The sequence below is a fragment of the Xyrauchen texanus genome, chromosome 6, assembly GCF_025860055.1.
Source record: "Xyrauchen texanus isolate HMW12.3.18 chromosome 6, RBS_HiC_50CHRs, whole genome shotgun sequence".
NCBI lineage: Eukaryota > Metazoa > Chordata > Actinopteri > Cypriniformes > Catostomidae > Xyrauchen > Xyrauchen texanus.
The window spans coordinates 34,549,834-34,564,447 of NC_068281.1; the positions used below are offsets into that span (position 1 = coordinate 34,549,834).

The window sequence follows — 14,614 nt, forward strand, 5'->3', positions numbered from 1 at the left end:
TGAAATATTCTTCTAAAAATCTTCATTTCTGTTCAGCAGAAGAAAATCAGGCAGGCGGGTGAGTAAATGATGAGGGAATTTTCATTTCTGGATGAACTATTCCTTAAATGGACAGTAGACACTCTGAACAGCTTGATTGGTGTTTAAAAGTCTGCTTTAATAACTAAAACAGCTACATAATTAAATTTAACCACTTGTCCTAACACAGACCATGAAACATTTAGATAAAAAGCAGGCTATTTGCCTTTAAGCTCGAATCCAGACTGTCCTAATGAATTACCGGTACTCAGTTGAGTTTCACCAACGCACCGATAAAAATGCTTTCCATAAAATAACTCAAAAAAGCCTCCCTGAGAACTCCCCTGAGAAGCCTACGATTGGAGATGATCCAGTCGCGCTCTTAATAGCCAGACGCACAGTAGCTGAACTGACACGCGCTCGCCAGACTCCCTCACCTGGAGCGCGCGCGGGAACAGGCATACGCCATTCTCACGCGCGCCTATGAATGACGCTGGATGATAGGGAACGACGATATGGTCGTTGTATTCAGGTTCCGGGGTGCAAGACCCTCTAGCGTTGGGATGATATAACGGAGAGACAGTTTCGCAGTGGAGTTGAATATGAGCGGATGGGATGGAGCACACGCGCCACTAAAATAGTGTAGCTGTAGTTTAAATGGACTAAAAGGATACCTTTGTAAGTGCCTTTAGCCTATATACTTTTAAGCAAATTACTATAATTGTTCTTGTAATGTCGTTACTACTAATAATAATAATAAACACTCCTAAATTACTTTCTAATCGCATTCTGTTACTTAATAGCCTTTTAAATTCAAATTTAAATTCTCGAACATTTGTTCTTAATTCAATTATTCAAGATTGAGTTGAATTCGAACATTCGAACGTGATTATTATTTTATTCCTTATTGCCTGATTCAAATGAAACGTCTCAAGTGAAACATTTAAGGTAACAGTTGATTTGTTCACAGGGGCATTATAAGATCAGTTTCTCGGACAGAATTTGGAACCAGCATCATTGTGGCTCATGGCAGATCATTGATTAAAGCACAAGCAGCGATGAACACGGTAGTCTTCAGTAAGTTTGATCACCGGCGCTTTGACGAGAGCGGAAAGAGTGTGGAAAGGACCAGCAGGAACTATTTAGAGGTGATCGATGGGCAACATCGAGATTTACTGTCAAGCCACAAAGTGATGGATGGCACCGGAGCTCTTAAACACAGGAGAAATGGGTATGTTTGTGCACCGTTTGGAGTAACTACTAAATTTGATTTACAGGACTGCATGTAGACCACTTTAAATGGACACTGTCTTCACTTTTATATTTCATTCAATATAATGTATGCATTAAGTTATTAAGGTTGGCTATTTTGTCATGTGGGCAGTATAAAAAAAAAAAAAAACTCGGGATACTTCAGTTTTAAGTGTCACAAGTGTAATGTAACAGATCGCATTGATATGATGAGGAGCAGCAGAATGGTGAAGATGATAACATTTACTACAATTATGATGGTGATGAAGAACATGGGGGATTAAAGAGAAGAGACTGAACTAGAATGATACACTGAAAAAATGATATAAGATGTGCATACTTTATTTTGCGCAGTTTTTAAGTAAATCTTAATGTGTAAAAATATAGTAAAATCTACTTAACTTCATGACATAATCTTGATTAAAGTGTGAGTAAATGTAACTTAAACCTTTTAGTAAATACAATAACTTTTACCTATAATACACTTGTACTTAGTACAATTTAAATGAAGATATTATTAGAACATGTCACATTTTGAACTTTCCTTATAAACATGTTTACACATATATCACAACTTGAGGATGCCTCCCACAGCAAAGCTTAATGTTGCTGAAACTACATCACCATGCATTACTTGTGATAAAAACAAGATATTGAAATGCGAACATAGACCTCAAGCATCAGCGCACAAATCACGATGAAAAGTAATACAATTTAGTTATTTTTTTACCAGTTAAATTTACGACAATGTTTTCTACTTTCGGATTCATACATTATGACACATTGTAAAGATGACAAAAAATCATTAATATATTTACTTATAAGCTAGAGCATTCATTTTTACATTTTAGATGTAAAATGTACTTTTATTTTTAAGTTCATGCTTAAACTAACGTATTAAATGTAAAAAGTACTTCTATAGTAGTTTTTCTATATTTACTCCACAACAAAATAGTTTATTTTTATTTTATTTTTTCCTGTGTAGTCAAAACTAAATGTGAATACATAGTCATTTCTTCTCAGTTTCAAATGAATATTTACTAATATGCTAAAGATACAGGATAAGAGACACGTCTTACCTCTTTACTTCTTAAATGGGCACTTTGACTGTCTAAAAAAGTGTCTTGTATATGAAAGTACACCATACTGGATTGCTGTATCTATAGATTAATAGAGGAATAAAGATTGACAAGTAAGTGAGTGTGTCGTTACCCATAGCACTTGGTCCACAGTGACATCTACTGATTGGTGCTGGATATCTACATCATCTTTTGATTGGAAATTATGAGTAGACGTAGCTTTTTTTTTTTACTATTTTCTTTCAGATGGTTCATTACTATGAACAGAGCATATGTTCTGATGAGCATGCTGACATTGTTCCTAAAAATTCTTTGTTTACAGTATCACGGGTCTCTGCCAAAAATTTGTTTCTCTATTACTGCTTGCATGCACAATGTTTTGATTACATTTTGACCATGCAATAATTTATGTTAGTACAGCATGATGAGTGGCATGGAAGAATGACAGAACTAAAGCATAAAAATAAACTGTATCTCCCATTAAAGTTTGTTTTAGACCACTAGGATTGCAGGAAATATTTCAGAGCAACATCATTATAAGCAAAGTAAATATTTAAAGTAAAGACAAGCTCTCATATCTCTTTAAGTGACTTGCTTTTGATGTGCATGCCATTAATCATGCTATGAAATATTGGGATATTCTGGTCTATGATTACACATAGCAATACTGGTTTAAAAGATATTGACAATATATGCTTAAAAGTGTCACAGTGTTAAAAGGTTACTGTATGTAAACAGTCTTTCTCTGATGTTGTTTTGCACAAGCAGCGGGGGGAAGGTGCGGCACAAACGTCAGACCCTGCAGGATATGGCTCGACCCCTGAAGCAGTGGCTCTATAAGCACAGAGACAACCCTTATCCCACCAAAACTGAGAAGATACTGCTGGCTCTGGGCTCCCACATGACCCTAGTTCAGGTGAGGTCAAAGCAAGCACTCGCTCTGAATGATGTGCCTTGCTCTCTGTAACATATTTAATCAGGTTTGGTAAAATCAGACCAGATCAGATCTGAATCAGGTTGTTTTAGGCTGTGTTTTTTGATAAATAAAAGAGGAATCGACAGATTGTAGATGTACTGTTGTAAAACGAAAGTTTGTTAAGCATTTGGCATTATATGGATATCTGTGTGAATGACTCCTAAAAATTTGTAAACCTCTTTATTTACTACCTTGCAAAAGTGCCTGTGCATTCAGCATGTTCATACTGTACTTGGCATGACACAATTGGCTGTGAACACAAATTAGATTTGAGAGTTCAGCAGAGGGGAACATCGCGTCATGTCTCTGACATAACTGCTGAAAAGACCAGCATAGCTGATCAACAGCATATGTTGCGTTTTCTATTCTGGTCCCCAGCACAAGATGCTGGTATGCTGGTGTTCCTGGCAGGCTTATAACCAACAAGACTTCTTTGATCAATAAGCATCACAAGAAAGGACGTTCTGCTTGACCAGCTACAACAACTACATTTTGGCTGGTTCACCGGTTCGGCCAGCACTAACCAGGCTCGGCAAGCATAAGCAAGGTCTAAGTCAGTCTTTTCATCAGGGTTGGCTCATCTAAAATCTAAAATTCTTCTCTATTGTTTCTATGCTCCTGTGTTTTGGGTCAGTGTCATCTTGCATGAACCAAGTTCTTTCAAGTTCTAGATCACAGACAGATTCCCTGATTTTGTGCTGTACTGTAGAATTTCCAGAACTTGGAATTCCCTGATCCTTCAAGGACTGTAAACTGTACAGGCCTAGAGGCATTAAAGCAGACCCAATATCATCATAATCCCTCCAACATGCTGCATAGCTGGGAGGAGGTTTTGCTGTCGGCATGCAGCGTTAAGTGTTCTCCATACATATGGCAGTTTTGAGCTATAAAAAATTAAGCCTTTATCTGAAATGGAGCATTGTACCAGAAGTGCCGTGGAGTTTTCAGGTGTCTTTAACAAATGTGAGACAGGCACCAGTATTTTTTTCACTGTATGATCAGTGATTAGTGGTTTCTTCCCTGGTAACCTCACATGAACACCAGTCCTGTTTAGTGTTTCTCTTATGACTCATATACTACCAGTCGAATGTGCTTCATGTGGTAACATCTAAATGAACTTGTATTATTCAAGTCAAAAATATTATTTAACATCACTGAATCAACCTTACTACATTAGGTAACACCAATAAAACTCATTTTAAGGGATTTGAAAAATAGCTCAGTGGTTAGGGATAGTTAATCAAAAAAAATTAAATTGTGTAATCATTTACTCCCATGCCATTCCAGATGTGTATGACTTTCTTTCTTCTGCTGAACACAAACAGATTTTTAGAAGAATATGACAACTCTGTTGGTCTATATAATGCAAGTGAATGGTATCCAGAACTCAGACGGTCCAAAAAAGGACCTGAAGGCAGTATAAAAGTAATCCATACGACTCCAGTGGTTAAATCCATGTCTTCAGAAGATATATGATAGGTGTGGGTGAGAAATTGGGCTGATTAATTGGGCTGATTAGCCCGAGAGGTATAAGGGCCAACTGGAGACAGCAGTGCGACAGAGAGAGAGATCGGCAGCTTCCCGACACCTGTGTGTGTTTGTGTCTTTTGGTTCAGTTCTTCATTAAACTATTATTTATACTGTTAAGCCGGTTCTCGCCTCCTCCTTTCCATTAATCCCTTTACACTGGTGCCGAAACCTGGGAAAGAGAAGGGATGCACCGTAGTAGAGTTCTCGTCGCTACCATACACTCCAAAGGAGCAGCCGTGGCCATCTGCCTAAGAACGGAGGAGCCCTGCCGCCTGGAAGCGGAGAAACGGGCGCCAACCGCAAAGGGAGGAGGGGCTCCCAACCAACCGCCTGGAGCAGTTACAAAGATACACTGCCAGGGGTGGGGGAGACCCCTACCATCCACCAAAAACACGGCAGGGCATTCCGTCCGCCAGGTGCCAGAGGACTGCCTCCAATGCGAGGTAATGCCAACAGAGGCTGAGAGTGTTTGCTGTCATGAATGGACGATTGGAATGACTGGATAGACGCATGAACGCACCATTTTAAGACTAATACAAATCTACAGTACAGCTAAAACAACTAACTTCTTTTCACCATTTTTCTTTGCTGTAAACAACGCGTGCTTCCGCGGTCGTCACTTCTCACCGGCGCTTTCGCTACGCCTACGTCAAATGCCAGAACTCGAACGTGAACGTGTGGACGGCCGTTACTGGAAGCCAGTGATTATAGTTTATAAAGTTATAAATATGGATATTTTTCTTACAAAAACACATCGCTTCGCTTCAGAAGGCCTTTATCAACCCCCTGGAGCCGTATGGATTACTTTTTTGATGGATGGCTTCAAAAAACTTTGGGCTTCAATATCTAAGGTACCATATACTCCCATTATAAAGTTCTATTTTTTTAATATAACTCTGATTGTGTTTGTCTGAAAGAAGAAAGTCATATACATCTAGGATGGCTTGAGGGTGAGTAAATTATGGGATCATTTTCATTTTTGGGTGAACTAACCCTTTAATGCCTCATGCACAGATCTCACACTTCCACATTAGACATCCGGGAATTTGCACGTGAAGTCGTATGAGTTTATCAGAACATCGTGCGAGACCATACAAAATAGCCAACTTGTACATTATGTACGATTTTGTGACAGATGGACAATGAGATATTATTTTAGGTGCTGAAATAATTGTAATTTTTTTATGTTAAAATACTGTCTCATAGCTTAGTTTGGTGACACTAGTGGAGCTGAATTTACACAATTCACTTTTAAAATTTGTCTCACAACTGTACTATAAAGTGGGTGGTGCAGTAGGATGAAAAACAGACAGCGTGGAAATAATAAATGTGACTGTTTATTGCATAATTTAGATCATTGCATTAAACCCTTTCGCGTGAGAGAGCAATCAAGATAAACCAATAAGTGTTCCTAATTTACCATGTATGTGTTTTGTATTTTAAAGGTCTCAAACTGGTTTGCTAATGCAAGACGTAGGCTCAAGAACACAGTGCGACAGCCTGACTTAAGCTGGGCTCTACGCATAAAACTCTACAACAAATATGTCCAAGGCAATGCAGAGAGACTCAGCATTAGCAGCGATGACACAGCATCAGACGGTACGGCTGTGTGAGATTTGCCCATTCTATAGATATATAGTGGGGCCCAAAATCCACAAAGGATCCACTTGTGAAAATGCTTATTGAAAAATGTGTTTGTGCAAAACCTGATGATCCATGTAATCCCAGCATGATCAAAAGAGCATCGTGTGTGTGGGCATGTTTATGTGATTTACGAGGACAATGTTTTAGGTTACAAACTGGTAAAAGTTTTTGGTGAGGGTTAGGTTTAGGGGATAGAATCTATAGTTTGTACAGTATAAAACTCATTAGGTCTATGGAAAGTTCTCATAATGATAGGTAGACCAACATGTGTTTTGAAATCTTTCAAAAGAGTTATAAATTACATTTTTGACAAATAAATATTTCATAGTTTCTTTGTTTTAAAATTTTCTAAATCTTAAAGCTTTCTTTTTATTTCCATGTTAAAACTACATTTTTAATCTCTGATTTTCAACTTGGATTTTTGAGCCATGTATGTTCTAATGTGTTTGGTAATGTAAAGAAAGAAAGAACCTTTTCATGTTATATGTCTTTGCTCTTCAGATGGGGAGAACACTTTACAGATGCAGACCAGTGTATCAAACTTCAACAGACCCACGCACAAGAGTGTCATTCAGGACAGCAGGGGAAAAGTGGTGGGGCGAAGTACAGATCCTTCAGTTTGTGATGATTACGTCTCGCCACCGAAATACAAGAACAGCTTGCTGAACCGTTATTTAAATGATTCCCTTCGGCATGTAATGGCTTCTGAAACAGTTCTGGACTCTCGGAAGAGGAACCACTCAGGATCGTTTAGCTCCAACGAGTATGAGGACGATCTTCTCTCACCCTCATCATCAGAAGCTGAGGCGAACTTTACCTACCGTACAGGTAAGAGCTACCCACTAGTAGTAAACTATAATGTGAGAAAAATTAGACATTGTGAGCATTTATATGTATCAATTTTAAAGGAGTAGGATACAAAAGTAATAATGTCTAGAACACCTCCTTCTTTTCTGTTATTAAGTAGTCCAAATTACTTTTCTGATTCAATAAACATAGAGCTGCTGAAATGTCTTCACTATTTGTACACCTATTGCAGCATAATAGGCAAACTTAGTTTGCTCTGACTACCTTACTGAAATGCCAAACTATCCTGACTTTGTGTTAAGACCCATTTTGTGTGAAGAATACCACATAGCCAATGAGACAAACACTGAAAGACGTTCTCATCACAATCTTATTGTGAATCTCATCAGAATTAATAATTAAACTGATTGTAAAGCTGTGGTTTGAAGACCTGATTGTTGAGTGAAAAGTTCTTGGACTCAGTTCTTAGTTCCCTCATAGCTTATTGGAACACCTACTGATGCCTCATGAAAGCAAATGCTTCAGTGTTGCCAAAAGAGTTGAGTCTAATTCATCATTAACATTGTTCCACCACAACATTTCAAAATTTTCTATTTCGCTGTTTAATTTGCCTCCGTGCCCTTTTGGAACGTCTTCATTTTGGGGATAATAAGGAATGTTCTGGATTTTATTTATTATGCAGCACTGCACCAGCACATTTAAACATGCAGCTGTTTTTGATGCTTAATTTTTGTTCCAGTCAAATAAGCAATTCAACAACGCAATGTGAGTTGGCATACAAACAGTAGAATGACAGCAGATGAGCAAAAATAAAGCATGTTGTACTTAACGAATTAGTACTTTTGAGATAGCGCTGTATTTTTTTTCATTTGTTTTTATATCACATGTGTGAATGGGTCAGAAAATGTGCTAAGAAGAATAGGCTCTGTACAGTTTTTGTGGTGTTGACACTGAACCTTGAGCTGCCATTTTTCATAACATTTGACATTTTTTGACTTTTGATAAATTGATCTGTGTGGCCATTCAGATAAATTAGTTAATGAGTTAATTCCTTCTCAAGACACTATAATTTACGGTTATGCCTCCTTGTCGTAGGACATTGACGTAATAGACTAAATTACATCAACTAGAGGCTGTAAAGAGCAACATCTCCCAACTTAAAGACTGTCATTGCATTAAAGTTGATGTATTTCACTTTTTCTGTGTTACAATACTTCTTTCCCAGCTAATATGCAGAAACAACATATTCAGAAAGCTGTTTTGAAAACACTGTTTATTTTTGCAATTCCACTCGGTTGCACTAGTCGCAAAAATGACATCAGCTTTAATGAATTTGGTGTTAAATCACATAATATCATATAAATTGTTACAGTTCAATGACATTTTGAACAAATCTGTAAAAAGTGGTAACCTGCATTTGTTACCCTAAATAACTATTTCTACCTGACCTAATCCTTCTAATTTGTTTTGTTGGTGTGCTCTATGTCTTTTCTAATTTTTGTGAGAAAACTTTTGTAAAAATCTTTTTTTGTTTGAAATGTAAAATGTTAGGATTTGATATAATTTTTTTTACCATTTCGCTATTTTATTATGATTATATTTTCATTGTATTTGAAGTGTAATTTTAATTTATAAATATTTGATGGTTACATTTCAATAAATGAATTACATTATTCAAAATTCTAAATCGACCAGTAGAAGTGAAGTGTGTGCCATACAATCACTTACTAGCCATGATTTTTTGCATACAAAATAATAAATTATTAATAATAAATTTTGATAATTTAACAGTGTACATCTAAATTCTGACGAGAACACATTTTCCATGCGTACCAAAGGAAGCAGTTAATTCATAAAAGAACGTTGCAATTCATTGCATACAGTCCATTTGCCCTACCACCTTTTTATGAATTTATGTCACTGGTGCTTGACAGGGAATGGAATATATAATAGGTCGCAGACTGTACAATAACCAGAGAAGAACCTCATGATTAAATTGCAGTTGACCCATTTCATCAAACCCACTTGTGCCTTAGACGACTTATGGCATACTTGAATGAGACTACCAAAACTTCATTGCCATGCCCATTGAATTTGTGTCTATGACTAATGGCATAGCGGAATCTTTCCAAACACTGAATATGAACTCATGATTGACTGCTTTATAAAACATATAATATATGTCAGGCAACTGTTAGATGTTGTTGTCTCTTGTCTCATGGTGATGCCATCATTGCCATCAGAAACATTTGTTCCTAAGCTATTTAATTTGCTATATATATTTTTCATCATTGATTTTTCATTTTGTGCAGCCTATGTTGAAATGTCAGTGTTTCAGTGAAGTGTACCTGCTATGACCTCTGCTGAGTCCCTCTGATGGAAATCCACTTGTTTTGCCAAATAAATCCCACAAAGCAAAAAGGTCAATATTTTCACATCAGAACTCCATTATGTAGTTCAAAATAAGCTACCGATAGCTGTGAGAATGGTGCTCAAAATGTTGTGATAGATTTTAAAGGAGACATGGGTATATTTACAAGCCTGTTGGCCGTTATATCAAACGGAGGCAACACCATTAGGCAGTAAGCTTTGTTGACTTAAAAAAACAGTGTAAGAACTGAGTGTGCAAAAATTAGAAAGTCAGGGTTAAGTCTTGTCTTAGAATATTTAGAACTTTAAATAGTTACAGTCAATTGCACTCAGTGGTGCAATTGACAATCCAGTGGTTGAAATTGTTAAAAGTTATCTTTACATTTTTCCAAATAAAACCTCCATTTCATTGCAATATTGCATTTTTACTAATAATTAAAATCTAATTTAATGACATATTTGCTAACAAAGCAGCACATTTAATCAACTCTTTTTCTGTTATATTTGTTATCTTTGTATATCTAATTTGATTTTGGTTAATAGAGAGATGTTTTTAGGAATTACTCTTTTTATTCTCGGGTTAGGTCAATCCAAAGCATCTGTGGACAATAAAAATGAAGTTAAAAAGATGAGAGATTTTCAGTAGCACTCAGGAACCAGGGCCAAATGATTTATTAATGGTTTATAGTAGTTCTTGGCGCAGCTGATGTTTGAGAAATCTGAGTTGGAGATGTTTAGTAAAAAAAGATGACCACTTTCATTCTTTGCATGTCGTCCAATTTCCCCTCTCAAAGCTCCCATAAGAGAGATTTTTCCTTTCAGCAGAAACCAGAAGCAGCTTCACCATTACAAGCCAATTTATGTGGATACACCAAACAAAAGATCATGATAATTTATTCTGATTCCAAAAGACGACTGTGAAAATAAGTGTATAATGTCCAGGTTTCCTTGTATAAATCACCCTCTGTGAAAGTTTAATTGATTTATGCAAATATAATAGACATTCTCTTCCAGCAAAAATGTTGATGATGACTTATTCTCTAAACAGATTTTTGTCTAATCAAATGCTCTCTGAAATAAGAAAGTCAATCCCCTAAAACCACCTGCAACCGACTAGACAGTACATTTATCGCTGTGATGTGTAACTAAAATTTAAATAAATAAACAAAATATAATTCCACTTACAATATACCACCAAAACTTCAGGCTTCAATTGCTCAGTTTGGGGCTGGACTACCTGTTTGTCTGGCCAATGGCAAATGGGGAAGTGTTCGGGAAACCTGTTTAAAAGAGTCATTATTTTTGGAGTTCCGGTTGGTTATACTAGTAGTGCGCAAGTTAGAGATTCCTCACAAGCAGTGTATGGATGTTTCTTTCAAATCCTTCTAAGAGAAGATATCAGCATCAGTTTTCTATAGTTCAATCATGCCAACTCTCAGAATACATTTAAGGTGTAATGCATATAAAAAGTTGGTAGGTTTGGTCTGGACTCGATCTGCTTTAGCTGCTGCTGCAGAGACAAAGAATTGCTACTGCTAGAACATACAAAGACATGCTGCTGCTGTGCAACAATTCCCATTGAAGCAATCCTAGACATGTGGTGCTGAGGAGGAAGATTTTAGAGAAAAAAATTCAATCCAAGCAATTTAAATGTTAGACAAAGAGAGAGTATGCAAGTTGATTAGCTAAAAGATTACATGTCAAATGACCTATCATCTTGAGCTATATAGTATGCTAGCTGATTATCTAACAAATTGCATGATCAAATGACCTATCAGCTTATGCAATGTAAAGTTTTTAGTAGTTAGTTTCCTAGGTGCTCAGCATTTTTCTAATTTCCATATTATCCTGTTAAAGGAAAGACTTTTAGTTAGTGTTATGTTGGGGGGCTAATAGTGTTAAAAATGCAAATGAGTTGTGGAGTGGTGGAACAAAGTGTCTATGTCTGACACAGTGCAGTTATGGGTTTTTTTCCATCTCAAGAGTGCAGGAGAATCGTAATTGCATTTGTTTTGGCTGGAGGCACAGCCTGTAGAGCTCCACTTAAATATCCCTGAACTCGACAAACACCCACACATTGACCCATGTACATACAGTACATGCTTGAAATTAACTAGTGAAAACATGTTTACACATCAGTTGCATCGATATGGGGAGAGTGTAGCTTAGGGACATTTCATCAACAGCATCATTTATATGTCAAATTTGTGGTAAGAACTTACTGTGGCCATTTTAAAGTTAAGTTTACAAATGGTATGGCACATTCCACGGATAGGATATGAAACAGGGCCTAAAACTCTAAAAGGTCTTTTTTGACAAACCACCAATGAAAGAAGGCGCTTTGGAAAATGAAGATCATCATCCTCAATACATTGGAATAAAGGAATATAACCAAACATTATATGAGCTGTTTAATTTCCTATATATTTCAAATGAGGTTTGCCATTTTTGCAACCCTGTTGGAACACTACTTATAGATTTCCAACTTGGAAAACAGAAAAAGTTGCCAGCACCCAGGGACATTTACAGAGTTAAAGATGAATATTCCCTTTTTTAGATTATATGCATAAATGTCAAACGTCCCTACATTACATGATAGTAAAATATATTTAGCAAATGTTTGCAGAGACAGGTGTTTCCATCCATCCATCCATCCATCATCAACCGCTTATCCTGTAGACAGGTGTTTAAACAATGTAAATTATTCTATCTTTAGATGAGTGGCCTAACCTGGATCTTACGGGCCCCAAGTGCAAAGCACCTGTTATAAAATATAGATGCAAGCAGCAATGACGTGGTCAAGCACGACATCGTCAGATCTGTTGCAAGTATATTTAATTGCACAGCATCCTCTGAGATTCATTTTGAAAAATGTTTAGTGTACCATAGTGTACTTGTAACATAATACAAATACAAACTGTTGGCCAATATGTGGCACTGTCACCAAATATGTGGTATTGTCAGGGCTTTGACGGAATTAAACCAAATCCAAAGTTTATTAAAGCATTGCTGAGATTCTTTTGGGCATCTTGCAATCAATTCAATAATGCGTTATACACAAGAATGGTTTGGTCTATCAAAAAGCTTTCAGTAACTTCTTGCCAGCATGATCTGAAGATGATCTGAGTCAAATTTGGGGACGATTCAAATAACGCCATAGGATGAGTACAAAAAAAGTATGTTTTCAATTAAATTCAAAATGGTGGACAGGAAGTATTGCCGTGCAAAATTGGTATTATTGTACTCAATATATAACACAAGGATTGTAAAGAAACCAGTCTCATGACGATAGGTCAAATTAATCAAAATTTTCAAGTTTTTTTTTTTTTAAGTATTTTGTTATAAACATGAGGGATTGAGTTAGAGACTCCAAATTTGTCACAAGCCATGTCCAGACTTTCCCCTACCAGTGTGCCAAATTGCAGAAATTTTTACCATACATATATCTATAGGCTGCAATAGATTCTCAGTCAGAGGAAATGTTATAATAAAAATAAAAACACTCACAGACAGAATAGGGGCTCCACATCTTCGATGCTTGGCCCCTAATATAAAATATCATAAATGAGTAACATAGCTGCAATTGCAGACTAATTTCAACTATCACTCAATAGGGGCTAATTCGAAATTTTTCATGCTAGGTTAATTTTATGTTAGATAATAATTTATCTAACATATTTAATAATATTCACAATGTCTCTAATGCTTTAAATAAGAAATTGTAGCCAGTTTCTAACTCAATTCACTAAACTGTACTGTAATTTCTTTTCAGTGACGTTGGACTGTGGCACACACCCGGGTGAGAGGTGAGAATGCTGATGCCTCCTTCAATCGTAAGTCTTTTCAGAACTGCTAAAAACTCTTTATTAACCATTTCCACTCAATTTGGTAACAGCAGTGCTCATAAAGGTGGCAGACGGGGAAATGGTGAGACCTACTGGAAAGAGCTCCATGCTGCCATGGCCCTGACCAACCTGGCCCATGGGAAGGAGAGCGCAGCGGCAGGCACCACCAGTTGTATCATCCAGAAGTCTTCCCATATAGCAGAGATTAAGACTGTCAAAGTGCCCACACAACCCCGACATTAGTGGCGAACAGACTGGATGGAGGTCTTATAAACTGTAATAGGATATAATTGCTAAAAGACTACCTGAACACTTGAGGATGTACATGCAATAATGTTGTTGAAAACTACCCACAACACCCTTTTCTGAGAGGAAAAAATAAATGGTGATTGACCAGTGTGCCTATTTTTCTACCACTGTCTAGTGAAAAATGACAGTAAGATGTACCACTAAAAAACAGAAGCACAGAAATCTGACTCGTTCTGATTTGTACTGTCATTTGTACACTTTTTTTTTTTTTGTTAGTTGCTGAAATGTAATATATTCATTTATGTATTCCATTTTTTAAGTTATGTTAATTTTAACATTTAATTGACACAGGATTATTGTCATCCCATGACAATGCTATATAAACCTTCTTGGAGTCTGTGTTTTTCAGTACAGCTTATAAATGAAGTTTCTAAGGTTTCAAATATTCTACCCCCGAGTGAACCTTCTTTTCTTTTTCTTTTTTGCAGAGATGTGCTTTTAATTTCATGTGGGTCGTTGTCTGTGACGTTTCTCTTACAAAGCAGAGTTAAGTAAGAGCAAATAAAGTGAGAGCATATGGAATACAATTGTGCTTTGATAGAATTTGCTCATCTCGTCTTTATTTTTCACCTGGACCAGTGTGGAAAATAAAGAGTGGGAGCCACATTTCTGTAAGGGAAACTGTAACTTCCAATCTGATAAAGAAATAGCCGAAACAGTCACCCTTAACATCCGTACAGTGCTTGTACCAGTCCATATTGGACAGGCATTTGCATTTCAGTTATGCACCTGATAATTCTTGTAAATCATTTCCTTGCAGTCCATTATGCCTGACTATTCCTGGA

General features: G+C 36.7%; 1 protein-coding gene across 2 annotated transcripts; it reads left to right on the forward strand.

Moving 5' to 3' along the window:
- The first annotated feature begins 583 nt into the window (after positions 1-583).
- On the forward strand, positions 584-13,989 carry LOC127644604 (homeobox protein Mohawk-like). 2 transcript variants are annotated; one of them, XM_052127865.1, is made up of 7 exons: positions 584-696; positions 989-1,249; positions 3,117-3,264; positions 6,300-6,453; positions 7,000-7,326; positions 13,448-13,481; positions 13,571-13,989. In XM_052127865.1, exons 2-7 carry the CDS (start codon positions 1,077-1,079, stop codon positions 13,761-13,763), a joined length of 1,029 nt encoding a protein of 342 aa, XP_051983825.1. In that variant the 5' UTR covers positions 584-696; positions 989-1,076; the 3' UTR covers positions 13,764-13,989. The 2 variants fall into 2 exon arrangements, with proteins under 2 accessions (XP_051983825.1, XP_051983826.1); XM_052127866.1 differs by having other exon boundaries at positions 13,574-13,989.
- The last annotated feature ends 625 nt before the right edge of the window (positions 13,990-14,614 follow it).